General features: G+C 32.1%; 2 protein-coding genes across 4 annotated transcripts; one reads left to right on the top strand and one right to left on the bottom strand.

Moving 5' to 3' along the window:
* Positions 1-1,438: 1,438 nt before the first annotated feature.
* LOC143054011 (RCC1-like G exchanging factor-like protein) lies at positions 1,439-19,224 on the top strand. Of its 3 annotated transcripts, XM_076226848.1 has the most exons (11): positions 1,439-1,564; positions 4,402-4,632; positions 8,404-8,504; positions 8,655-8,784; positions 11,432-11,560; positions 11,785-11,903; positions 12,324-12,408; positions 12,957-13,226; positions 16,097-16,270; positions 17,487-17,572; positions 18,858-19,224. In XM_076226848.1, the coding sequence occupies exons 2-11, from the start codon at positions 4,410-4,412 to the stop codon at positions 18,933-18,935; spliced, it is 1,395 nt and encodes a 464-aa protein (XP_076082963.1). In that variant the 5' UTR covers positions 1,439-1,564; positions 4,402-4,409; the 3' UTR covers positions 18,936-19,224. The 3 variants fall into 3 exon arrangements, with proteins under 3 accessions (XP_076082963.1, XP_076082964.1, XP_076082965.1); XM_076226849.1 differs by lacking the exon at positions 11,432-11,560; XM_076226850.1 differs by lacking the exon at positions 16,097-16,270.
* Positions 19,225-22,113: 2,889 nt separating this feature from the next.
* On the bottom strand, positions 22,114-26,249 carry LOC143054010 (perlucin-like). Its single transcript, XM_076226847.1, has 6 exons — positions 26,097-26,249; positions 25,412-25,512; positions 24,496-24,592; positions 23,341-23,452; positions 22,923-23,051; positions 22,114-22,191 (listed from the first exon to the last, which is right to left on the bottom strand). Exons 1-6 carry the CDS (start codon positions 26,146-26,148, stop codon positions 22,161-22,163), a joined length of 522 nt encoding a protein of 173 aa, XP_076082962.1. The 5' UTR covers positions 26,149-26,249; the 3' UTR covers positions 22,114-22,160.

Raw genomic sequence — 26,249 nt, 5'->3', positions numbered from 1 at the left:
ACAAAAACTGGTATATATGTACGCAAAGAGAACTTTTTAAATGTTACTCTTGGAGTTCAGACTCGCTGGGATGAAGGTACACATTCTATTAAATTATAAAAAAGAAAACACTGCACTAATGGTTTGAAGCCAGATTTATTAAAACTTAAAATGGGTTCGGTACTGGACAGACCATTTCTTACTTCAAGTTAAAAATAAAAGTACAGATCTAAACCAAATATTTATGACATATATATATATGTGTATGACTGTCCTAACTCAGCTGTAAGGTTAAACGTTTGTCAACTTGGAAATTTAACGTTGATGGCAGATTTTGGGCATTCTTTGTTAAACTTTCTAGATTTTATGCGACCTCTAAAATACATCTTCCCATATTTTTTGCTCACCTGGTCCGTCGTCCCTCGTCGTCGTCGTCGTCGTCGTCGCCGTCGTAAACTTTTACATTTTGAACTTCTTCTAGAGAACCACTTAATGGAATGAAACCAAACATAGCATGGATGTTCTTGATGAGATGCTGACCAAGTGCTGTTACTTTGTAGCCAATCCATAATCCAAGATGACCGCCAGCGAGGGACTTAGTTTGACATAGGACCCTATGGGAAATACATGAAAGTCTTCTTCTAGAGAACCACTGAATGGAATAACACCAAACATAGCATGAATGCTCTTTCCTAATCTGGTGCTGACCAAGTGTTGTTAATTTGTAGCCAAATTTTATCTTTTTTTATATGATTGCAAAACCCCAAGTAGAGTCAGGTGAGCGATACAGGCTCTTGAGAGCCTCTAGTTGTTGTTGTGTTGCTCAGTGCCTCGATGATCGTAACAGCATTTTATTCGTTATATTCAAGATACAATACTTTGTCAGTTTAGATGATTTATGTATGAAGAGTGCTATTTGGATGTCATATGCGATCACAGTTATTTGAAGAATATCATTAGGAACAAGGAACAGTCTTAGTTAACTGAACAAAATAAAACAAAATTTTACAATATCCCATCTATATATCTATAGCCGTGAATAACGATTCAAACGGGAAAACTAACTTTTTAATATAGTCAATATATTATCCTTAATGCTCTTCAACTTTTTACATGTTTGGCTTAATAAATATTTTGATATGAGCGTCACTGATGATGAGTCTTATGTAGACGAAACGGGCGTCGGCGTACTAAATTATAATCCTGATACCTTTGATAACTATATACTATGTCCCGACTGTTCATATCACATTATGACTGCTAATTTTACACAAATTATTATTTCAACTTAATTTGACTTTTAAAGGGGAGTAAGTAAATCAACAAATGTCATCAATGTCCATCAATATTTCCTGAATTCAGGGAGAAATTATTGTAACGACAAACGTGCAAAGGGGAATAACTCAATTTTCCAAATCCGGATTTACTTGACAGTCAACGAACGAAATTTAGAATGTAAAAATGGCTGCGCCCATGAAAACACAATATTTGTACTGGATTTTATTTCAAACTTAAAATTACACCATCTTTCAGTAATTGTTATCAAATGCATGACTTAAAAATCAACTGGAAGAGGACACTTGATGTAAATTATTTTATAATTCAGCCTTTTTCCAACTAAATTTTATTTTTACTGTGTGTTCTTGTAGTTGTGCTGTGCTATGAGTGAAGTCCAAATAATTATGACGTCTGGCAAGGATATTTTAATTTTATTCTGGGACTGAATTTTATTTTTACCGTGTGTTCTTGTAGTCCTGCTGTGCTATGAATGTAGTCCAAATAATTAAGACGTATGGCAAGGATATTTTAATTCTATACTGGGACGCCTTCCTATCCTAAGGCGTCCCAGAATAAAATTAAAATATCCTTGCCAGACATCACATACATTTTCATCCTGTCACAGTCCCAAGTCAAGAGCCTTTGAAATAGTGGTTGTCGTTTGCTGTCTTAGTAACTGGCATATTCTTTAATATTATATTATCTTGTGTTTTGACATGTTTGAGATACATGTACAGTGTACTTCTGTATTGTTTTACTCGTCTCTTTACTGGAAATAAGTAAAGAATTATTTGTACATGCACAGTATTGACATTATCAGATTATTCACGCATTGTACAGTTACATGTACTATACATTTTGTACATGTTGTAAATATTGTTTATACTTTATTAAAGATAAACTGTAAGTGTTGCAAGTGTTTAAATAATAATAATTTTAAAAACATTACATGTATCATGGTAATGCATAATCAATATGTTGTTTTTCTGTAACAAACACCTTGTCCTGTTGTCCAAGCTAGCTATTTTTCCATCCCCAATTGATTGGTACATGTATTTTTATCACTTCACCTTTCCACCATATGTACAGAGCACACCTACTGGTCCTTTCTTACACTATTTTATTTTATCGAGTAATTTTACCTTTGTCCTTTTCTTTTATCTAACCCATATTTTAATTAACTTTTAAAAATATAAAATAAATCTTTGATTTACCCACTCCTGTAAATACTCCTGATTACCCAGTAAGGGGTGTTCCTTAGATAGGAAGCTCATACACAAGAAAGAAAGAAGCTAGCCAAAATATCCTGTCACTATGAATGAACAGATTCATGAGTCTTCCTTCTTTTTTTTACCACTGTTTGTCAGTCAATTTAATGAGTTAGATACATAAGCCACAATTATTTTGGACCTTAAATGGAGTTCTGTTGACATTCAAAGCTTGAGTAATAAACCTAGAACTGTCATTTCACCCAAAGCTATACATGTATATGTATGATAATTGATGATAAAATTCATTAAGAGTCACTCCCCTTTTTCCCATTTTAAGATTCTAGTGCTGGAAATTATGTTTATTCATCTTGTACAGTAATGTCTTATAATCATGGATTTTGCTAAAGCTTTCGACAAGGTACCACACAAAAGATTACTATACAAAATGAAATACTTTGGCATATCAGATCAAATCATTAACTGGGTAGACTCCTTTCTTTCAAACAGAACACAAACAGTACTTTTAGAAAACATGTCATCTTCAAAAATACCAGTCTCATCAGGAGTCCCACAGGGTACAGTGCTAGGACCGATACTATTCTTAATTTACATAAATGACCTCCCAGATTACATCCAACATAGCAAAATCAGACTCTTTGCAGATGACAGTATAATCTACCGACAAATTAAAACTCAAAACGACTGCCTCAAGCTTCAAGAAGACCTAGAAGCTGCCATACAATGGGAAAAAGATTGGCTTATGTCTTTCCATCCAGACAAGTGTAACATCATGAATATAACAACAAAAAGAAATCCCATCCACTTTTATTATAACATGTATGGACACATCTTAGAATCTGTAAAACATGCAAAATACTTAGGCATCACCATCTCAGCAGACCTAAAATGGAACACCCACATCCAACAAACTGCTGCAAAAGCAAATAAATCCTTAGGTTTCATCAGAAGAAACCTTAAAGTCCAATCGCAAACAATTAAAGAAAGAGCGTACCAAACACTCATAAGACCAAAGTTGGAATACTGTTGTACTGTATGGGACCCATTTACAAACGAAAATATAAAATCACTGGAAAAAGTACAAAGACGGGCAGCAAGGTATGTGTGCAATAGACATCACAACACCAGCAGTGTGTCTGAGATGCTAGATACCATGAAATGGCAAACATTACAAGAACGTCGACTACGAACAAGGCTTATAATGTTCCACAAAATTGTAAATGAAAAGATAGCCATTCCATCGCAAAATGTATTACAACAGAGTCAGTCTACTACAAGATCCACCAATAAAGAATCCTACAGACAAATTCATTGCAATAAAGACAGCTATAAATTTTCTTTCTTCTGTCAAACCATCAAAGACTGGAACAAACTAACCCCTGAAATTACCAAAAACAGTACTACAGAAAACTTCAAGGATGCACTTACACACGACGTGCTCCTTGATACTTACCCTCATCTGAAATAAACAGATACTCTTGTTTTTATCTTATACCAAAAAACTAAAAATAAAAAATGTAATATTTAAAAACTAAATAAAAAATTGTATAAATTAAAAACAAAGAAAAATTGTAAAAATTGAAAATACGAAAATATATGACCAAAAACAACTTTGAATAAGAAATATTTTGTTAATTTATATTTTGACAAAAATTATCAACATAAATTTATTAAAAAACATTTACCAGGCATGCGCCGGAAAGTAAACATCAGTACGTTGATGGTTTTCTGTAACAAAAGAAGAAGAATGTATCATGTTTATCCATTGATATTGTTGTTTTGCCTTTGTTTGTACAATGTATGTATTTTTGGGGGTAGTTATTTCTTTATTCATTTAAAACATCGAAGTTGTATTGTATTTTGTTTTGTTTAATGGAGGAGACACTTATATTATGTTATGTTTACTTTTTCACAGTTAATTGAATGCATCCTTTAAGCATATTTAGAAGTCCTGTTTGCTTGAACTGTTTATCAAAGTGGTCACCATGGAGACGAATGTCAACAAAAAACACTATAGTACCTCCCTTATCAAAGAAACAGCAGAAAAGAAAACTGAAGGAAGAAACAATTACACAATATGCTGGAGATAATTCTAAGAGAGCAGATAGAGTTTATGCCTGGGGTTGTGCTTCAACAGGGGCAATAGGTAGGTCAAATTATTATCTATGGAACTATTGACTAGAAAGCTCTCATAATGAAACAAAAAAAAACAAGAAAAGACATCTGAAAGTTAACATACATGTAGATACTTTTTTTGTACCATGCATACTGATACGCTTCTTTAGATCCTTAGAGAAGAGTTTATATATTCTATACATTTTTAGGATTCCAGACTAAAAAAATTGAAATTTAACAGAACTGCCATCAAACTGAATTTTGTATTACATATATATATGTAGGACTCTAAAGTGCGATGGGGACGCTAAAGTATGATGGTCACGCTAAAGTGCGATGGTCTACGCTAAATTAAGATGCTTCCATTCGCTAAAGTGTGTTTGTCCGGGAAAATATAGACATAAAAACGTAGTTTGTTTATGACGTTAACAGTCGTTTGTACAAACTAAAAATTACACATGCTGGAAGATAAATTACAAATATATTATTAACACCTTTAAAACCAAATGTCAATGACTGAATTTATTTTAACCTGACCATGCTTTGTCGGCTGAGGCAAATGTGTTTGTTTTTCTTAACTGGAAGTACTTGTATCCTGCAGTCAACCATTTTACTACTAGATACAAAATGATATTCGCATGGATATCAATTCATGTACCCTGCTTTTGTTGCCCTAACCCTAATAACCCTAACCCTAACCCTAATAACCAGTCTCCTCCATTAAACAGATACATTTGAATCATTGTTTATGTTGTAAATTACTAAAGCAGTTCCCGTTAATGATTGTCGATTTTATTGGAAAGTAACGTCGGTAAAATAAAAGTACTTGTTTTCATGCGTAAATTATAATTTGATTTAGTTGTTAGTCGGCTAAAACATTAGTTTGTATATTGAAGGAAAATAATAATATGTTTGTGTGGTGACTATGACAAAGAAGAAAAATCAGCGAACATTGCCTCTCTGTCTAGTTTAGATTAAAGTTTTGAAAAATGTTACATATTCCGACAATAATCTAATTTTGTATTTGTAATTTACAATTACGACTATATGAGACTCATATAGTCGTAATTGTAAATTACAAATACAAAATGAGGAGGTGTTCCCATTGGTGATAGACTGTGTGAACAGCCATCTACACCAACTATCTTTTGTAAAAAGACTATTTTTTAACCTCCATGTTTTAATCCCTCGAATCTTACCCTTTGTGTCCATCGCACTTTAGCGTGATATACCATCGTACTTTAGTGAACAAACAACCATCGCACTTTAGCGTGAGACACCATTGTACTTTAGCGTAAACCATTGCACTTTAGAGTCCTACACATATAAATAATTATATAAGAAAAAAACCCTCTACTGTATAAACCAAAATAACCAGTTAAATGACTTTCAAGATTCCTGAATTAATTGTTTCAATTTACTGAGTATTATAGAAATAATATCAACATACGTACACAAAAATGTAAGTTGGAGTGTTTGAGGTTGGTTTTTCATATGATGAAGACGTATATTTGAATAATTTAAATGAGGTTGGAGCTGACACTTATGTGACTACATGAAGTTGTTACTGTCATTTGTTAGGTTGTGTTGATCATTGTCATTTTGCTTTATAGTTTCTTCTGTTACCTGTTTTAACTTGGACTTTCTATAAACAGAGTTTAATGTGCATATTGCTGAGTTTGTGTGGTCCACATTAGATAGAGGTATATGTAAGTATGTTTTCCACATTGTGACTTGGATGTAGAGCTGTCTCATTGGCACTCGTACCACATCTTATATCTAATGGTATTAACTCTGTTGCATCTTTGTGTCTGTCAGGAACCTCCAACCTTGTGTTCTTTAAAATTTGTTCATTTTTATGTTTTGGAGTAAGTCTAAGTGGTGTCCATCTGGCTGATTTAGTATATACTATTGTTCTGGGCCTCGCTGAAGTTCACCTCAGAAGGGATTTTCTGGCTGGGTTGATGAACCATTGTTGACCTCAGCTGTTTTCTGCTTTTTGAGAGGGTTGTTGTCTCTTTGACACATTCCCTGTTTTCATTCTCTAGTTTAAACATATTTTAATGTTCAAAATGACAAAAGGATCAGACACAAGTTTTACAACTTAGTAACGTCTTCTCCAAAACAAAAACAAAATATACACATTAATTAATGAACACATCAAATATTTCATACTAACAAATAATTTAAGAATAAAGACATGAAAACAAAAGGAAACTTTTTGAAGCGAATCAATGGATTTTAATCGAGTGCATCTTTTTACTGTATAAATATGACACAAACACACCGAATAGTTAGTGGAATTACCTATATGCGCAAATTTTGTTCTTGTGGACATGACTTAAATAAGTGTGTGTGTTTTTCTCATAATAAAGTGTGGGATCTTAATATGTTATCCAAGTTTCCGAAAAGGATGTCAGCTGCACAATGGTAAGTATAGATTTGAAACTTATTCTTATATTCTTTCGTTAAAATCCATTGAATCGTTATTGATAACAAAACATAACAGTAAATATTCATTAAGATCATTCGATTATTGTCATTACACATGTTACATGTATATAGAAATATCTTTAATCACATGTGTTGTAAACAGAATTAAGGTTGTCAATGCAGAGAAAAACGTTTGGTATTTTTTATATACCCTTTGAACAGATAAACAAGTATTATCATTTTCTTCAATACTTAAAGCATGATCACCAAATAATAATAAATCGATAGTAATATTTACATTAAAGACATTAATTTCGTTAAACATCAGATTTCTCTGAACTGAAAAATGAATACAATATAATAGATAGTGTTCAACATTTTCATTAATAAAACCACATGAACAATTTGCATTTTGTATCAAATTTCAGAGGCGGATTTAGAGGGGGGGCCCAGGGGGCCCGGGCCCCCCCTTTTTGGGAAAAAATTTGGTTGCTTATATAGGGAATCACTGAAGTGTGACTGGAGCAGGCCCCCTCTTAGGTCAGTCAGTGGGCCCCCACTTATGAAAATTTCTGGATCCGCCACTGAATTTGCTTTGAACAAGTCAGCACGCAGTGCGCTACATCTGTTACACAGCCTTGTGTGTAAAACAGAATACAAATGATCTCCTAATATACAAAATCTTGGAGATTTGTTATTTCTATAGTATAGTTTGTGCAAGTTTAATTTAAAAAAGAAAAATGTAGGAATGTGTCTTATACTTAAGTCTAAAGAGTTCCACAGTGCAATAGATGACGGAAAATAAGACTGTTGATAAGCTGATAAACGATTTACGGGAATAGTAATATTTTGACTGTTATGCAAATTATAATTGCAAATATCTGATACAAAATCCGGAACAAAATCGTGTAAATAATCTGGTGCTTGGTTATTTATAATCTTATAAAACATAGATAATTTTTTAACCTCCTGTCTGATGCTTAATTTTTCCCATCCGGTCTCTAAATAGATACTGTTCCGGCTAGCGTAACTTGTTAATCCCGTAACTATTCGAGCAGCCTCGATTTGGATATTTTCCAAGCGATCAAAATTTGTTTGTCCACAGTTATCCCATACTTCTGACGAATTCTCCAAAATTGGTTGAATAAAAGTCATATAAATTCTCTATTCTGTATTGCTTTTATGGTGTGATATTAGTACAATTTTGTATTTGGCTGGGTTTAAATCTTTTTAATCAGTTATTTCATTACAATGCTGATTTATAATTTTGTTAAGTGTTTTCCTTTAAAGTCATGTTCACAAATGAACCTCTTACAAGCCAGAGGAAAATGCCATCTAACATATCTTACTTGTATTTAATCTTTTCCAGGAATTCCGTCATATTTAAAGCCTGAGAAAAAAGGACAACATCCAATATACACAGTTAGACAGCCAGCTAGAATTAAATTTATGGACAGAGCTAATCTCAAGGTAAGTTGTGAGGCCAGCTTTTCTTTTAAAAATATGTATTCTGGAAATCAACCGTTTAATAACCATTATTGATACTTTGATAGAAATGTTGTTGTTGTTGTTCACTAGTCATGTTAGTCATTGCTTAGAAATATTTTCTTCTATTAACAGGTCACCAAAGTGGGTTGTGGGTATGGTTTTACTGTTTATGTCACCACAAGTTTCCGTGGTAACAGGTTATATGGCACAGGAATAAATACAGATTCGCAAATTGGTTATCATGAGTTCCCAAGAAATACAGGTACATTTGTTTATTTAGATATATAAACCTTGTAGAACATGTAGAAGGTGTAATATTTGTTAAGCATACTATGTTGTACTAGGTTTTGGATTTAAAATATGTAACCCTTGAATACTACTGAAGTTACCAAAATTGTTAGAATATGTAACACATCTGGTTGAGTAAAATTTGTATAGTCAATTTTATAATGCCCATTTAAATGTCTTCTGAAATATATTGTTTCCTAGTTTAAATGACATGAAAGACATTGGTTTTTATACGACCGCAAAAATTTTAATTTTTCGTCGTATATTGCTATCACGTTGGCGTCGTCGTCGTCATCGTCCGAATACTTTTAGTTGTCACACTCTAACTTTAGTAAAAGTGAATAGAAATCAATGAAATTTTAACACAAGGTTTATGACCACAAAAGGAAGGTTGGGATTGATTTTGGGAGTTTTGGTCCCAACATTTTAGGAATTAGGGGCCAAAAAGGGCCCAAATAAGCATTTTCTTGGTTTTCGCACTATAACTTTAGTTTAAGTGAATAGAAATCTATGAAATTTTGACACAAGGTTTATGACTACAAAAGGAAGGTTGGGATTGATTTTGGGAGTTATGGTTCCTACAGTTTAGGAATTAGGGGCCAAAAAAGGGCCTAAATTAGCATTATTCTTGGTTTTCGCACAATAACTTTAGTATAAGTAAATAGAAATCTATGAAATTTAAACACAAGGTTTATGACCATAAAAGGAAGGTTGGGTTTGATTTTGGGAGTTTTGGTCCCAACAGTTTAGGAATAAGGGGCCCAAAGGGTCCAAAATTAAACTTAGTTTGATTTTAACAAAAATTGAATCCTTGGGGTTCTTTGATATGCTGAATCTAAAAATGTACTCAGATTTTTTATTATTGGCCCAGTTTTCAAGTTGGTCCAAATCGGGGTCCAAAATTAAACTTTGTTTGATTTCATCAAAAATTGAATAATTGGGGTTCTTTGATATGCCAAATCTAACTGTGTAAGTAGATTCTTAATTTTTGGTCCCGTTTTCAAATTGGTCTACATTAAAGTCCAAAGGGTCCAAAATTAAACTAAGTTTGATTTTAACAAAAATTGAATTCTTGGGCTTTTTTGATATGCTGAATCTAAACATGTACTTAGATTTTTGATTATGGGCCCAGTTTTCAAGTTGGTTCAAATCAGGATCCAAAATTATTATATTAAGTATTGTGCAATAGCAAGAAATTTTCAATTGCACAATATTCAGCAATAGCAAGAAATCTTCAATTGCACAGTATTGTGCAATAGCAAGAAATTTTCAATTGCACAGTATTGCGCAATAGCAAGAAATCTTCAATTGCACAGTATTGTGCAATAGCAAATATTTTCAATTACTCAGTATTGCGCAATAGCAAGAAATATCTAATTGCAATTTCAATTGGAGTTATCTTTCTTTGTCCAGAATAGTAGTTGAATCAACTTAAATCTTTGTTTTATACAATATATATAATTAATATTTCAATTGGAGTTATCTTTCTTTGTCCAGAATAGTAGTTGAATCAACTTTAAATCATTGTTTTATACAATATACAATGTATATTCACTTTTTCTACCAACTGATAAATTAAAACAATCTTTACCATTCAGTGATAACAAGCACTTTTTTTTACATTTTGATATTTTATGATGTATTTAAATGAGTAGTTATTGTTGCAAACTCCATTAGAAATTTGAATTGAGATCAGTTTTGGAAAAAGGGAAAGGGGGATGTGAAAACAAATGGGGGTGGGGGGTTAAATTTTTCTCATTTCAGATTTCATAAATAAAAAGAAAATTTCTTCAAACATTTTTTTGAGAGGATTAATATTCAACAGCATAGTGAATTGCTCAAAGGCAAAAAAAATATTTTAAGTTCATTAGACCACATTCATTCTGTGTCAGAAACCTATGCTGTGTCAACTATTTAATCACAATCCAAATTTAGAGCTGAATCCAGCTTGAATGTTGTGTCCATACTTGCCCCAATCGTTCAGGGTTCAACCTCTGCGGTCGTATAAAGCTGCGCCCTGCGGAGCATCTGGTTTTTGTATGCCCCTGCCATAGCGGTACTAAGTTTTACCCTTGTCAGTCTTTACGTCCATATGTACTATATCCTAGAGTTCTCTAACTTTAATTTGCTTCAACTAAATGTAATGAAACTAATACACACAATAAACACAAAACGCAGATCAAGTTCCAATTTTGGTGGTGTCACCTTTACCATTCTAGAGTTATGCCCCTTTACAAATGGAGAAAATGCTAAAATATTCTTATCTGTTCTGTTACTTAAATTTGCCTAAATTTAATGTTATAAAATGTATACACAATACTTATCACTTCTACTTTTTTTTAGTTATGTTCCTTTTTAACGTTATACGCAAGTGGAGGTTTCATCTGTGTCCCATGTACACATTCCCCATTATTTTTTTTAATTTTGATGGATGTTTGAAGCATTCAGTTCAAGTAGTTGTTGTTAAAGAAGCATAAGTAATGTATTTTAATTCACAGATTGATTTGTATACATTGCAATCACCATTTCTTTTCAACCATCTGTTCATGTTGTTTGTTTATTTTTTTTCCATTTTCGAAGTTATGCTCTTTTGTTTATTTTATTCCTATAAATACTTTTAGGTCGAGTGTTAGACTATGTGATAGAACCCGCCCTGATAGATCTCCCACTTGATCACAGGGACACAACTAACATAACACAGGTCGCTTGTGGTAGAGGTCATACACTGGTACTCACTGATAAAGAAGGAGGTAAGTACCAGTTCATAAAGACACAACTAACATAACACAGGTAGCACACATAGAGACACAATGGTAGCTTGTGGTTGAGGCCATTTAGCTGTGTTCATGGGAAAAAACAAGTTTTTGTTAAATTTTATTGCTTATCTGTACAGGAAAAGTATTCTTAGAAAATAAACTCTTTTCTGTGTACCAATTCTGTTGATATTTTTAATAATTTATTGATATTTGAACAGTGTTTACATTGGGGAACAATGCCTATGGACAGTGTGGGAGACCTATAGTTGAAGGGGAGGTATTTGGACAGAATCCTAGAGTACATAAAATGAAAGACATTCCTGACAACATTGCTAAGGTAAAAGGAATATTCGTGCATGCATATAACAAATCTTATTTGCTGGATATATTTTATACAACTTCAATTGAGGTGAATGTTTAGTTTGTCAAAATTGATAGTTTTTTATTTGTTTTTAAGAGACTTGCAGATATATAATAAACATGTTGTTAGCATCACAACCTTAATTTGATAATTCAAATCCTTTCTGTCATCAGAAAACCAGAAAAGCATAGCAAGGTCTTTACCTTTCGATAGTAAATATTCCCCTTTATCAATGTTTAAAATAATACCATCATATTCATATATATAACAATTTTATTTAAGGTAGTTACTGTTATAGACATTTTGAATGTTAACTTAGTTCTTCCCATAGAAATGTTCTTTCAATATTTTCTTACATAATCCTAAATACATGAAATATGATTTGTAACTTTACAGATAGTTTGTGGCCATGATCATAGCTTTTTATTGACAACAGATGGAGAGGTTTATAGCTGTGGATTAGGTTGTGATGGTCAAACAGGTATATTGTTATTGAGTTTAGAATTTCAAAATAAAATGCTGTAATTAAGGTTATTGTACGTTTAAATAGCAGTACACTCTTGGTCTAGTTATTTGCCATAATCTGTATATTTTGTGTACAACTATTATTTAGACTGCATATTTACAAATACCAAACAGTTGTTAATGTTTGATTCAATTTTTCAACTTAGTCATATAAGGGGAGATAACTGTAATACTAAAAAATATAAAGGAATGTTAATGAACTTTTCAGTTTACTTGTAGCAATATTATTTTTCACTGGAACAAATATTACAGTATTGATTCTTTACTGAATAAAGGATATAGAATATTTGATCCAAAAGATTTATTACAAAGTGTCCAGTGGAACGTTTTGATCGGCAGAACAAATATACGTTAATATTGCATCAGCTATGAATTTCTTTTTTAGAAATGTTTATAGACAATTTTTGGTGCTTCTCATACAGACTCTTGGTTTTTCTTCCAATGTCTTCTGGCTCAGCTGTTACATTTGATGTTTATATTAATTTAGATTCCTTTTCTCTCTAGGTCTGGGTCATTACAGAACAACTTCTCAACCAACCAAGATAAGAGGAGGGATAGAGGGAGTTAAGATTACTCAAATAGCATCAACTGGGGATTGTGTGTTAGCATTGTCTGAGGAGGGGGATGTGTTTGCATGGGGGAATTCAGAGTACAACCAGTTGTCAATAGTTACCGATCAGACACAGATTAACATACCAAAGTATTTACCACTGAAGCATTGTGGGAAAATTATAAAAGCAGCTTCTGCTGGATCAAAATGTGCAATAGTCAATAGTAAGTTCACTATTATGGATAACTTAAAAATAGAAAAAGGGATTTCCCAAAATTCTAAAAAAATCCCTCATTCTTTTTTTTTTCTAATTCATTGTTGACAAATTTCTATCAAAGATATTGATAACATTTTGTTATTATATTAATTATTTTCTCTTTTAGTGCCCGATTTATAGGTATTATGTTTTCCAGTCTGTGCGTCCATAAAATAAAAATAAAATAAAACCAGCACGAAAAACACACACACAAATAATGATCCTAAAGCTGTTTTGTTTCTTAATTATCTCTGATAATATTACCAAACCACTTTATCCATCAATTTCAGTTGAACCATATTTATAACTTTTCTATAAATGTTTTATAAAAAATATTTGATTTATTTAAAATTGCTAAGCCTATCTGAACAAGTTTTGGTTCACAGGCTCTGAAATTATTTTTTTCCCTTTATACCTATTATGTGTTATATAAAGGACTATCGCTATTTGCGAAATTTAAATTGACCCTTAGAAATTTGTCAGAATTTAAAATATTTCTAATCTATCTACATGGCTAAATAAGAGGCAAGTCAAAATCTAGACTTGGTTTGCTTGCATTTACTTATTATTTTCTGTGCGATACAACATTTAATAAAGATAATAAAGCATTACAAATATCTCTCAACATATACACATATACACATCTAGCTATTCTCACCGTGTATCATCAGTACACCGGATATAGGTACTAACCAAGCGGGCATGATCGATTTTGACCTTACACGGTAACGAAAATCTTTGTTTTGCATTATCAATATTCAATGTACATTTCTCAACATTTGAAATTCCTGCTCCCAAATAATTTTCGCCTCGATTTTTTCTATTCATAAAACAACTTTAATATTCTAATAAGAACAATTAACTTGTACATGCGCTAATAGTTGTGAATGTCAACACCAACTTTCAATTTCGATACAGTTGTCGAGACATTTACATGTTTTATCTGAAAGAAACCTAATACAGGGCAAAAGTAATAGTTACCAATCATAAACCTACCTGTGATTACTCATTCCTTGAAACATTTTGGGTAATAAACGAGTATGAAAATAAAGTTTTTGTGTACGGTGTACAACAACTTAACTATGCACCGTACATAAGGATTTATGTGGTCAGCAAAACACCGTACACAACGCTTTTTTAGGGATAGAATATCGAAAAATAACATATGCATGAAAGATTTCAATGCCAATTATTGAAACAGCTATACTTATTACACACACACATTGACCTTTTATCAGAAAAAGAGTTGCAATGAATATAGAATTATATTGGATGAGACGAGGGCCACCTTCTTTGACAAGTATTTGCACACGCTTTTGCAATGTTTTAGTAATCCCTGTTGTTTTGGGAAAATTATGAGACATCTCTAATCACCAACCTACGACCAAATCATTTCTTAAAACAACAATTATGTTTAGATTGAAGTACACATAGATATTATGTGAACAAAACAAAGATTTTCGTTACCGTGTAAGATCAAAATCGCTCACGCCCGCTTGGTTAGTACCTATATCCACTGTACGATGATACACGGTGATTCTACACTAAATCAATTATAAAATAATGTAAATAATATACTATGCAGAACGCGTTGTACTTAAAGGTTACGGAGAGCACCTCGATACATGTTATTCTAGTATCAGACTTATATATGACTATAGAACCCCACCGGTATTCCCGCCTAAGAAATGCCCATTCAGTACTAACTAAAGACTTATATATAGGTACTAATCAAACTAGTCCTTCAAACTTGTTCTACACACCTGTTCCACAGTTACTAAAGATAGAAATTAATCAGGGAAAATCCAAATATAACTGAACAGAAATAAATTTTCCTTTAAGGATGTATTCTTCTGACTTTTCAGTCTCGTTCAGTCTCGTTGAAATCTCGTTCTTGAATGATTTCGAAAACATGTGATATAAGTGGAAAATATAAATGAATTTAAAAAAATTGTAACCTAACATAACTCTGTGAAAAAAATGTGTATTTACAATGAATGGTTTTTGAGTAATCCAGTTTTCAAATTTTAAGACCAATCAAGTCAGTATTTTTAGCCAAAATTTTGAGAAAATGGGTGAGGGATACAAAAAATGATTTTACAAGAATCATGTACATTCCATATCATTTTGGTCTTTTCAAATTTCTAAGATATGTATTTTTTTTTTTTATTTATAACAAAAAAGTTGAAATAATATGCATTTTGATCTTAAAACTGAGAAAAATCACAAAAATACAAAATTGACAGCATGGTAAATTTTACACAAAAAAGCGTCAAAATATGATAAAACTTTCTTATATTAACACCTACCTGTAGTTTTTTTAAGTAAAATATATTCAGATTGGTCCACTTCATCTTTATACAAAGTATGAAAAAAAGTTTAATTGTGGAACTGTGATTTTTTTCACGATAATAGCCCAAAAAAAGGTAAAAATCGATGAAAAATGGGAAAATCATCAAAATTGGGCATTTTCAAAGGGTCGTAGCAAAAAAAGAAGTGCACCACCATATGATTTTTTCTTCTCCAATTATTTTGTTACAGTCTTGTTAATCCAAAAATCAGTTTAAGAAAAAAAGTTTAATTCTAGAAATTTTTGGCTCTTCAGAGGTGTACATCCTTAATCTTACTGACTGATAATTTCCTTTTCAGCACAGTAGAGTGATATGAAAAATAATTGCTAGAAACTAAGGATGCACATTTCATGAAATCCATCATCTATCAAGCATTTATGCATGTTGTATACCCAAACATATTTGAATGTTTGTTTATTTTAAGGTAAAGGAGAAAAAATTTTATGGGGTTCTTGGTAAAGAGATATAAATGTTTGTTTACTTTCAGCTAAAGGAGAACTATTTGTATGGGGTTATGGTATACTTGGTAAAGGTCCAAAGTTAGAATCCACATCAGAACCAGAAATGATTCCTCCTCCATTGTTTGGTTGTAACGAGTTAGAACCAGATGTATTAGTTATAGATGTTGTATGTGGCCTTCATCACTTTGTGGCACTCACAAGTAGGTTATGCTTCAATATACTGTGGATTCATTTATCTTTGTGGGTACTTATTTTCATGGCCTGAGGAAAACTTCCTGGTAGTTGATTTCATGGTTTGGATAAAATTTGTTTACAATATAAAAAAGAAGATGTGGTATGATTGCCAATGAGACAACTGTCCACAAGAGACCAAAATGACACATACATTAACAACTATAGGTCACCGTAAGACCTTCAACAATAAGCAAAGCCCATACCGCATAGTCAGCTATAAAAGGCCCCCATATGACAATGTAAAAGAATTTAAACGAGAAAACTAACAGCCTTATTTATATTAAACTAGGGGCTCTAAAGAGCATGTGTCGCTCACCTTTGTCTATGTGAATATTTAACAAAGGACACAGATGGATTCAAGACAAAATTGTGTTTTGGTGATGGTGATGTGTTTGTAGATCTTACTTTACTGAACATTCTTGCTGCTTACAATTATCTCTATCTATAATGAACTTGGCCCAGTAGTTACAGTGGAAAATGATAGTAAAAATTTAGAAATTTTATGAAAATTGTTAAAAATTTACTATAAAGGGCAATACCTCCTTAGGGGTCAACATGACATTTTGGTCATGTTGACTTATTTTAGGTCCTTCTTTGCTGTACATTATTGCAGTTTACAGTTTATCTCTATCTATAATAATATTCAAGATAATAACCAAAAAAGTTAAAATTTCCTTAAAATTACCAATTCAGGGGCAGCAACCTAACAACTGTTGCCCGATTGGTCTGAAAATTTCAGGGTAGATAGATCTTGACCTAATAAACAATTTAACCTATGTCAGATTTGCTATAAATGCTTTGATTTTTGAGATTTAAGCCAAAAACTGCATTTTATCCCTATGTTCTATTTTTAGCCATGGCAGCCATCTTGGTTGGTTGGCCTGGTCACCGGACAACATTTTTTAAACTAGATACCCCAATAATGATTATGGCCAAGTTTGGTTCAATTTGGCCCAGCAGTTTCAGAGGAGAAGATTTTTGTAAAAGTAAATGACGATGGACGACGACGGAACCCAAGTGATGAGAAAAGCTCACTTGGCCCTTCGAGCTCTTACATGATTTGAAATTTTTTTTTCATAGATTTATATCACTGAATAATATGAAATAGTTATATCAAAATGCAAATACTGTTTACATAGTCAAAACATATTTATATGTAGTTGACCTTTTTGAATTGTTTAGATAATGGATCTGTATACACATGGGGCAAAGATAAACATGGATGTTTAGGTCTTGGCATTCAGAGAGATCAGTATTTTCCATTAAAGGTGGGTATGAATATCTTTTTCACTTGTTTTCAACAAAACTCTTCTTTTTGCTTCGCTGATATGATAATTGAACCTGTAAAATCTCTATTTAGATTTCTATGGGAAGTCTATAGAAGTGCTCATGTTTAGTTATATAATGATGACTTTTGTTTAATTGTTACCCCATGAAACATTATTGTACAAATATTTTGGATCACAACTTAAACTATCTTTAAAGGGAGAACACTCAAATCCTTAATTAAGGAATATTGTGTTCTCATTATATCCATTTCATATGAAAAGCATAGGACAATATGAATCATAGAAAAAAATTATGAAAAAAACTATTGCATGGAAAGATCACGGAAAGATAGAAAGAGAAAAAAATACTGTGTATATGTATACCAAGTTCAATACAGAAGATTTATTTTCATGACTCTGACAATTTTTAAAGACAAATCATAACTCAGTGGATAATTGTTGGATGTCCATTTGTCCGTTCGTCTGTCCTTTTGTCTATTCCTTTGTCTGTCTGTCCTGCTTCAGGTGAAACATTTTTTGTTGAGGTAGTTTTTGATGAAGTTGAAGTCCACTCAACTTGAAACTTAGCACACATATTCCCTATGATATGATCTTTCCAATTTTAGTGCCAAATTAGAGTTTCTACCCTAATTTCATGGTCCACTGAACATAGAAAATGATAGTACAGATGGGGCATATGTGTACTCTGGACACAATCTTGTTACATATATTTTTTGGCAATTCTTTGGCCATAGTAAACATGGTAATATAAAAAAGAAGATGTGGTATGATTGCCAATGAGACAACTATCCACAAAAGACCAAAATGACACAGACATTAACAAATATAGGTCACCGTATGGCCTTCAACAATGAGCAAAGCCCATACCGCATAGTCAGCTATAAAGTGATTAACCAACTAGTGCTGATAATCCATGAGAATTGAGGAATTTTCCCTACATTGGCAACAAAAGATTCTAAAATTTAATTATTCCAACAAAGGATAACTATAAAGGCTACAGTTGGTTGCACAAAAATTATGCCTACTGTGATTAATATCATATATTCAATTAATTTTAAGATTTATGTTTGTTCAAATTATGAATAAAGTTATTTTTTTACTAGCAAATGAGAAATTTAGTTAATGTTTGTACTGTAACCTTGTGTGAAGATTATTTTGCCTCTGGTGGAAGCCCATTGAATGACAATTGTGTTTTCCAGTAATGTAAATCTATGCTAAAATAAAGATTTTTTCTTATTGTTTTGAAAATTAACTTATTTTGCAGGTATCCATACCAGCAGAGACTCATAGTATACAATGTGGAGTGGACCATACTGTAGTGTTATGTAAATCATTTTGCTGATGGATACCACAATCCAGCATATAATTCATCAGGTTGTGTTTTATACCAGCTCCACATCATAAGTGTTTATTTCACAGTGTTGAATGGATTATCACTCTGTTGATTGCTGGATGGCTTCATTGTTGGAAAAGTTATGAACATGATGAAGAAAAGAATTCTGGTGTAGTTAAGAACTATTTGTCAAATATGTAATATAACATGGATACATCATATGACAATCATGAAACAGAGAAATTGTCAGATAAAATTTTAATCAGCCAAAAATATCTGTGATAAAATTTTAAAGTGATTTTTCTTTAAGATTTTTTATACGCCCTATTACGGGACATATTATAGTATACTGTTGTCCATCCATCTGTCTGTCCCTCATGAATATGTCTGACATTAACATTAAAAATGCTTTTACCAATTTGCATAAAACTATAGTGAATTGTTTGGCGTTGTCAGTTTGTTTTAGATTTATGAGTTTAACTGTCCCTTTGTTATCTTTCGTCCCTCTTTTATATCTATTGATGTGAGCTCCCTTTCTTCTGATCATTAATTTTAGATTTTACATTTACTCGTTGTGGGTTTTTTTCATTAAAAAGGAGGGATATTCAAGTTTTCAGACAATAACTCAAGAATGCTTTCACTAACTTGCAAGAAATTTTGATGAATTATGTATATCTATTGACATGAGCTCCCTTTCCCTTTTTATAAATTTGAGATTTTACGTTTCTAAGTTACAGGGTATTATTCATAAAAAACAGGGATCTTCCAGTTTTCGGACAATAACTCAAAAATGCTTACAGCAGTTCTCATGAAACTTTGGTGATTTGTATATCTATTGATATATTAAGCTCCATTTAGAATTTATTTAAATTTTAGATTTTACATTTGCAAGTTATGTAAGGTTGATTCATTAAAAAAGGTTTTTTTCCCAGTTTATGTAAACATCCTTTTGATTTTCTTTAATTTCGTAAATGACATTGAGAATTTTAAAATTGAACTTTATTCTTTATACTGTTTGTACCTGTCATGCCTACAAATGAGTATCTACAAGCATGAAGGTTGTGCAATGCCAAATAGTAGTTTACCTACTTGTTCCTTGTTCTCTAGTGGTTAGTTGTCTTATTGGCAACCATTCCACATCTCATTTTTGTTATGTCCTAAGAAGGGCATTTTTACGCCTGTCCCAAGTTAGGAGCCTCTGGCCTTTGTAAGCCTTGTATAATTTTTAATTTTAGTTTTTTTGTGTATTATTCGTAGTTAAGTATGACGTCCTTTATCACTGAACAAGTATAGATATTTGTTTAGGGGCCAGCTGAAGGACACCTCCGGGTGCAGGAGTTTCTCGCTGCATTGAAGACCTTTTGTTGACCTTCTGCCTCAATTCTCAATTTTATTTTACAAATGCAATATTCCACCATAATTTTATACGATAGTCAGGGTTTAAGCTAGGATTTTGAGGGCTTTAGTCACTTTTGCGCGTTATTAAAATCAACCTTATTTTGTGTATAAGCAATAGAACAATGATGTATATTACTAGCTTCATCTTTTGACTTGGTCAGATTTTAAGGGATTGAGGCACCAGCATGATTGGCAGTTATTGTATGATTTGACTGTATTGGCCATTATTATGAAAGATTCTGACATGGAATCCACAAATTTAGTTCACAATTTCTCTTCAGTTTATTCCAGGGGTCATTCCTGAACAACAAAAGTTGGATTCTATTTTTTTTAAACAAGGAATCACAGCAGAAATTAATGTGCAATGATTATTTCACTGCATAATCATTATCCTTATAAAACGTCTAAGTCGATATTTGGATATCATTTCTATCAAGTTGGAAATGTATTATATCCTTTTTGGAACGATTATAATGACTGAAAGGAGGTTGTAAACAAATCAACAATAGATCACGTTTACTACTTTCGGTTTTAAAATAAAACGAAAACGGGAAGTGACACGTGGATAATAAATTCAAAACGAGTCCGGATTCATCGGGAAATTATTATTTTTCGATTTAAATTCCTTTAGTAAGAGATATATATTTGTCTCTCGTTTAATTGATTCTAAATGATTTCGTATTTTACGTTTTTTTTAAATGTCTATAAATAGTCAAAAGGATACTTTCACGCATGCGTAGAACACAATACAGGAAGCACCTGTTTAAAACATTTCTCGTGAACTTTTTGAATAAACACATGAAAGTTCTTTTTAAATGGAAATTGTCGAAAGTTTTTGATGAAAATTTAAATCAAATATGACGAAAATGCCTTCGAATGACGAATCTACGACAAACTAACTTCAGATTGTGATCGTTTGGGAAATATTAAAATTCAAATGCGAACTGTCCGGGTTGTTACATTTTTGATTAAATGACGAAATTATACTCCTGGTTTTTTTTTTTTTGTTGAAATGCCGACTGACTGATTTTCCTGGGGAAATAATTATGATGGTCATTCAATTATGGGGTTAATTAATAAATTACGGATAAGTGACCCATCTGATGGCGATAAGCGGATTAGTTGTAATCACAACTTGTAACACCTGTTGAAAATGTTAATTACCCGGAGGTCATAAACTTGTCAAAAACATGAAGACAGGTAGATTTATAGTTTTTATTGCGAAATTTTTTTTACACTTTAAAAATTAAAGTGACGAAATTGATTTGAAATACTTTCGTCAATGAGAAAACCCTTTCGTAAAATACGAAAGTGACGAGCGCTAGCAAAATCACTGCGATAGTACTTCATGACTGATATTTTAAGTTTTTAAAGATATTTTTAAAGACAAAATAAACATTTTACTTCTTTTCATTTACACTACTTTTACATACCTATATAAATCAGAATCAATGATTATTACAAAACTTACTGAAACGATTTGTCATTACCAAAGTGAAAGGAATTATTTGCCTCAAGCTCATGGCAATATGGAGCATGAAGAATGTATACTTTTATTTGAATAGTGTCACTGCAGCCATTGAATTGATATCACATCAAGTATAATTTTCCTAGCAAACATAAGTGCAATGTCCTGCATAGGATGTGGCCTTTGATATCACAACAATTATATACTTTTCTTAGCAAAAATAAGTATAATGACCTTCAAAGGATTAGTTATATTTAGAGTCTCTTTTCAAGCTTATAAACAAGAGCATGAGAAAGAAAAATGAAAGTCTGCACACAAGTGTTTATATTGGTTATATCTGCTTTATTAATAGTGATCTTAGATCTGTTCTACCCAATTATACCAGTCTCAAAGCCATTTCTAAAAAATAGATAAAAGGTCATTTAAATCAGTGAATTACATTGTATAAAAAAAAGAAGAATTGTAAAAAAAAACGTTCACACACAGAAAAACTATTAACACAATTAGGGACCAGTTTAAAACTTTCAACAGATCAAGTTTAAAATTAGGTAGTGTCACTATGACCATTCTAGATTGATGCCTGTTAACAAATGGAAAATTGTTGTAATACTACAAAAGAGATGAGCATCAGCAACACGACAGTCGCCACATGTGGAGCAGGAAATGCTTACCCTTTTTGAGCACATGAGATACCATCCAGTTTATATTGTAGAGTTTGTGTTGCTCAGTTGTTAGTTTTGTTTATGTTGCGTTTTGTGTACTGTTGCTTGTCTTTTTTTTCTTTTAAGCCATGACGTTGTCAAGTTAATTTTCGACTCATGAGTTTAAATGCCCCTTTGGTATCTTTAGCCTTTCTTTTATAACTCACAAAATGAAGATGTGAAGCCTACTATTACTTTGGTACGGGACTATGGACTATAATGTATTTATATTTCCATAACTGATTATAGGCATAATGTTACTATGCAAATAAACCAATATAATTGTTATATCCATGTTAGACCGAGACTTCTTTAATACATACAACAAATGGAAGTCTATATGTACATCGGCCGTGACATGGAAAAGTTAGCCATGTATGGACTCGGTAGTGGAAACGTTTCTGTTTTAGACTATATTTGTTTACTTACGATGACTTGCATATGAAGTTCTGTTGAACTTGACATTGATAATCATTCCACAGAACGCCAAACGTGTATCGTATTTCTAGACAATGTTCCTGTGTTCCTGCATTGTCTGGTTGTCCTGGTGCCCATCTCCTAAAGTTTTGTCAAGAATCACAGTTTTATTTTGTTGCAAATTTGTTCACCATTTTGACAAAAAATGTCATTGTTTAATGAAAAAGTAAAAAAAAAAAAAATTCTAATAATGCGAACTACACAAACGCTAAAATGTTGATTGAAAGACATCTTATACACAACTTAAACATGTTTGTTTTAACAATACACTTAACAGTTTTTTGTGCTCAAAAGAAACTTTTTTGTGTTATCTTGTTACAAGAGTCAATAAAGAACAGATACACCTTTAAAGATATTTAAAATTACATACGTATATCCTGTGATAAGACGACTTTCGCCTTCTTCTGACATCCATCGCCATTCACCTTCAGTCAAAATATCACTACCATCTAACCAGTAATTTTCAGGTGTACCGGCCGACACTTTCATAAAAAAAACCAGAATGAAATATTTGGATATCACATTCAAAAGGCATGTTCTTTACGAGTAGTCCGTAAGAAAATTACCAAAAAATAGTTATCTACAAGTATGATCGTGTATTTATACGTCGCTATACATTATTTGATATGTGTTCAGACATCAAACCCCATCTCTTTTTGGACATACGATTCATGAAAGCATGTTGGTAGCAATGCATTTGTATGTCTCATTTAAATGTCATATATTGCCCTAAATAAGTATTCAGTTGACGCTCTTTAACATTAAACACCCACCGATCAATCGATTTGAACAATACCTTTTTTACTTGTACACCTTTTTGAAAAAAAGAATGTGTCCATAGTACACGAATGCCCCACTCACACTATCATTTTCTATGTTCATTTGACCGTGAAATTGGGGTCAAAACTTTAGTTTGAAATGAAAATAAGAAAGGTCATATCATAGGGAAAATGTGTACTAAGTATCAAGTTGGTGTGACTTGAACTTCATCAAAAACCACCTTGACCAAAAACTTTAACCAAAACTTTAACCTGAACTTTGCACTATCATTTTCTACGTTCAATGGACCGTGAAATAGGAATAAAAACTTTTAATTTGACATCAAAATTAGAAAGATCTATCATGGGGAACATGCGTACTAAGTTGCAAGTTGATTGGACTTCAACTTTATCAAAAACTACCTTGAACAAAAACTTTAACCTGAAGCGGGACAGACGGACGAACGGACAGACGGACGCACACACAGATCAGAAAACATAATGCCCCTCTACTATCGTAGGTGTGGCATAAAAAACCGTACAGCTTATTTCACCACCATTATATGATATTGATCTCTAATTAAACAATAACTATAATATGTTGCCAGAAAGAGTACATAATAACTTGTTCCTGCTTTTACTGAACAAGTCTAGAAGCTTTGAATTAATTAAACTTGTCTTCAATAAAAAGCGAAAAACAAACTGTAAATCTCGTTTTTTAAAATTTAATGATATGTATAAAAAATGTAAAAAGAACAATTCCATACCATTCCCGTGTTCCTTTCGTAATTCACTCTCAATATATAATTCCTCCTCTTTGCTTTCTATAGTTGCTAAATCACCACCAGCAACATTGCAATATGTCTGTAAATATGGATCATTTATAAACACTTATACATGTGAAATAGCACAAGTAACTGTTGTGTTGTGCATTTTTTGTTATTGTTTTATTCCACCATTTTCTACATCAGACAATGTCAGTACTAGGTCAGAAATATGACAGTTGTTATCTATTCGTTTAATGCATTTGAGCATTTGATTTTGCCATTTGTTTTGATTAGGGACTTTCCGTTTTAAATTTTCCTTGGAGTTTGGTATTTTTGGAATTTAACCTTTAACGTGTTTTTTATATGCACAAATGAAAATAATCTAAACAATATTTCGTAACTGGTACATCACCAATTATGCACAAAAGAAAAAAAGAAACAGGCGAAGATCATGGGATCATCAAATAAAATAATAAACTTAGTAATCATGACATATGGGATATACATATTTACCAGTTATTTTACAAAATTGTGTGCAAATTCAGTGAATGTTCATTATGAGCCATAACATTGAAACAAATCTCCCTGACATATACTGTAAAATGAAATATTTTTGCAAGTGGAACGATACCGAGATTATTCATCGTCGCAAATTGTTCAACCTTTGATCGTCTCATATATAAATATATATACAGATTTTAAGATAATCGCAAACAATAATATCTGCGATCTCAGATAGAAAAAGGTAAAACCAATGAATGTGTTTGCGAAATTAAGTTGGTTCAGGGAATATTGCGGAATTCTAGACAGTTCGGTACCCAGACAAATGTCCAAAATGAATGCCAAAATGTCTTCGGACTTGGGTGCCGTTTTGTCTGGGTGTCGAAATGTCTTGTTACCCATATTATCAATTTACCTTTGCTTCAAACCAAGACGCCCTAACTTTACTAAATATTCTGTAACAGTAATCTCCATGTAACTTAAATGTGTATGGACAGCCAGCTTGGCATAAAGATACTGGAAAATAGAGGATAGAAAATAATACCACACTACATGATAACAGTTTTGAATCTTTGTCAATAACGTCGTCAGCTGTTTACACGATTAAATAGACATATATCTCAATCTTCCGAGAAGAGACAGATATTGTCGAAACGCCCATCTGTTGAAGAAAAAAAAAGGTTAATGTCAATATCACATATGCATCTTAAACAGTTATACGATTTGATATGAAATTTGTTCCATCGGTTTTACAGCTGATATCACAAATTTGAATGCGATGATGCGATGACGTCGAATGAACGACTGATTGTCTTGTATTATGATTATATAATGTAAGTTATAAGAATTTTATCAGTACGGACTTAGTTTATTTACGGTGAATAAATTCTTATTACTTTACACCTAACTTATGCAAACATATATTCATATGTTTTTCATTGATAAATGATAGTTCTAATCAAAATAGACCTTTTTTAATTGATCTAGCAAAAATTACCACATTAGTTCTAAAGAAAAAAATTAACAAAGAAGTATATAGTCAATTAATTAATTTATGATTAATTATATGATGATTAATTTATTTCAATATAACAACTTACCACTTAAGGTCGAAAGCACTAGTAACGATATGGAGTACGTCGCAATAGACATTCTGACAGGAAAGAAGTCGAGATTATTTCCTGATAAGGTATATGTCAGTTCTTATCAGGTAACTGTATGTGCCTTTATTCATTATTTCTAAATGATTTCAA

The sequence above is a fragment of the Mytilus galloprovincialis genome, chromosome 12, assembly GCF_965363235.1.
Source record: "Mytilus galloprovincialis chromosome 12, xbMytGall1.hap1.1, whole genome shotgun sequence".
Lineage (NCBI taxonomy): Eukaryota > Metazoa > Mollusca > Bivalvia > Mytilida > Mytilidae > Mytilus > Mytilus galloprovincialis.
This window is presented reverse-complemented; position numbering and strand designations above follow the sequence as displayed.

Bases quoted from the DNA above. Each gene is read 5' to 3' on its own strand.
- LOC143054011 (XM_076226848.1), top strand. From the start codon at position 4,410: ATGCATCCTTTAAGCATATTTAGAAGTCCTGTTTGCTTGAACTGTTTA. The intron at 11,904-12,323 runs GTAAAAGGAATA...GTAACTTTACAG, and splicing joins TTCCTGACAACATTGCTAAG to ATAGTTTGTGGCCATGATCA. The intron at 16,271-17,486 runs GTAGGTTATGCT...TGAATTGTTTAG, and splicing joins TCACTTTGTGGCACTCACAA to ATAATGGATCTGTATACACA.
- LOC143054010 (XM_076226847.1), bottom strand. From the start codon at position 26,148: ATGTCTATTGCGACGTACTCCATATCGTTACTAGTGCTTTCGACCTTA. The intron at 25,513-26,096 runs GTAAGTTGTTAT...TCTATTTTCCAG, and splicing joins AGTGCTTTCGACCTTAAGTG to TATCTTTATGCCAAGCTGGC. The intron at 24,593-25,411 runs GTAAATTGATAA...CCATATTTACAG, and splicing joins CGTCTTGGTTTGAAGCAAAG to ACATATTGCAATGTTGCTGG.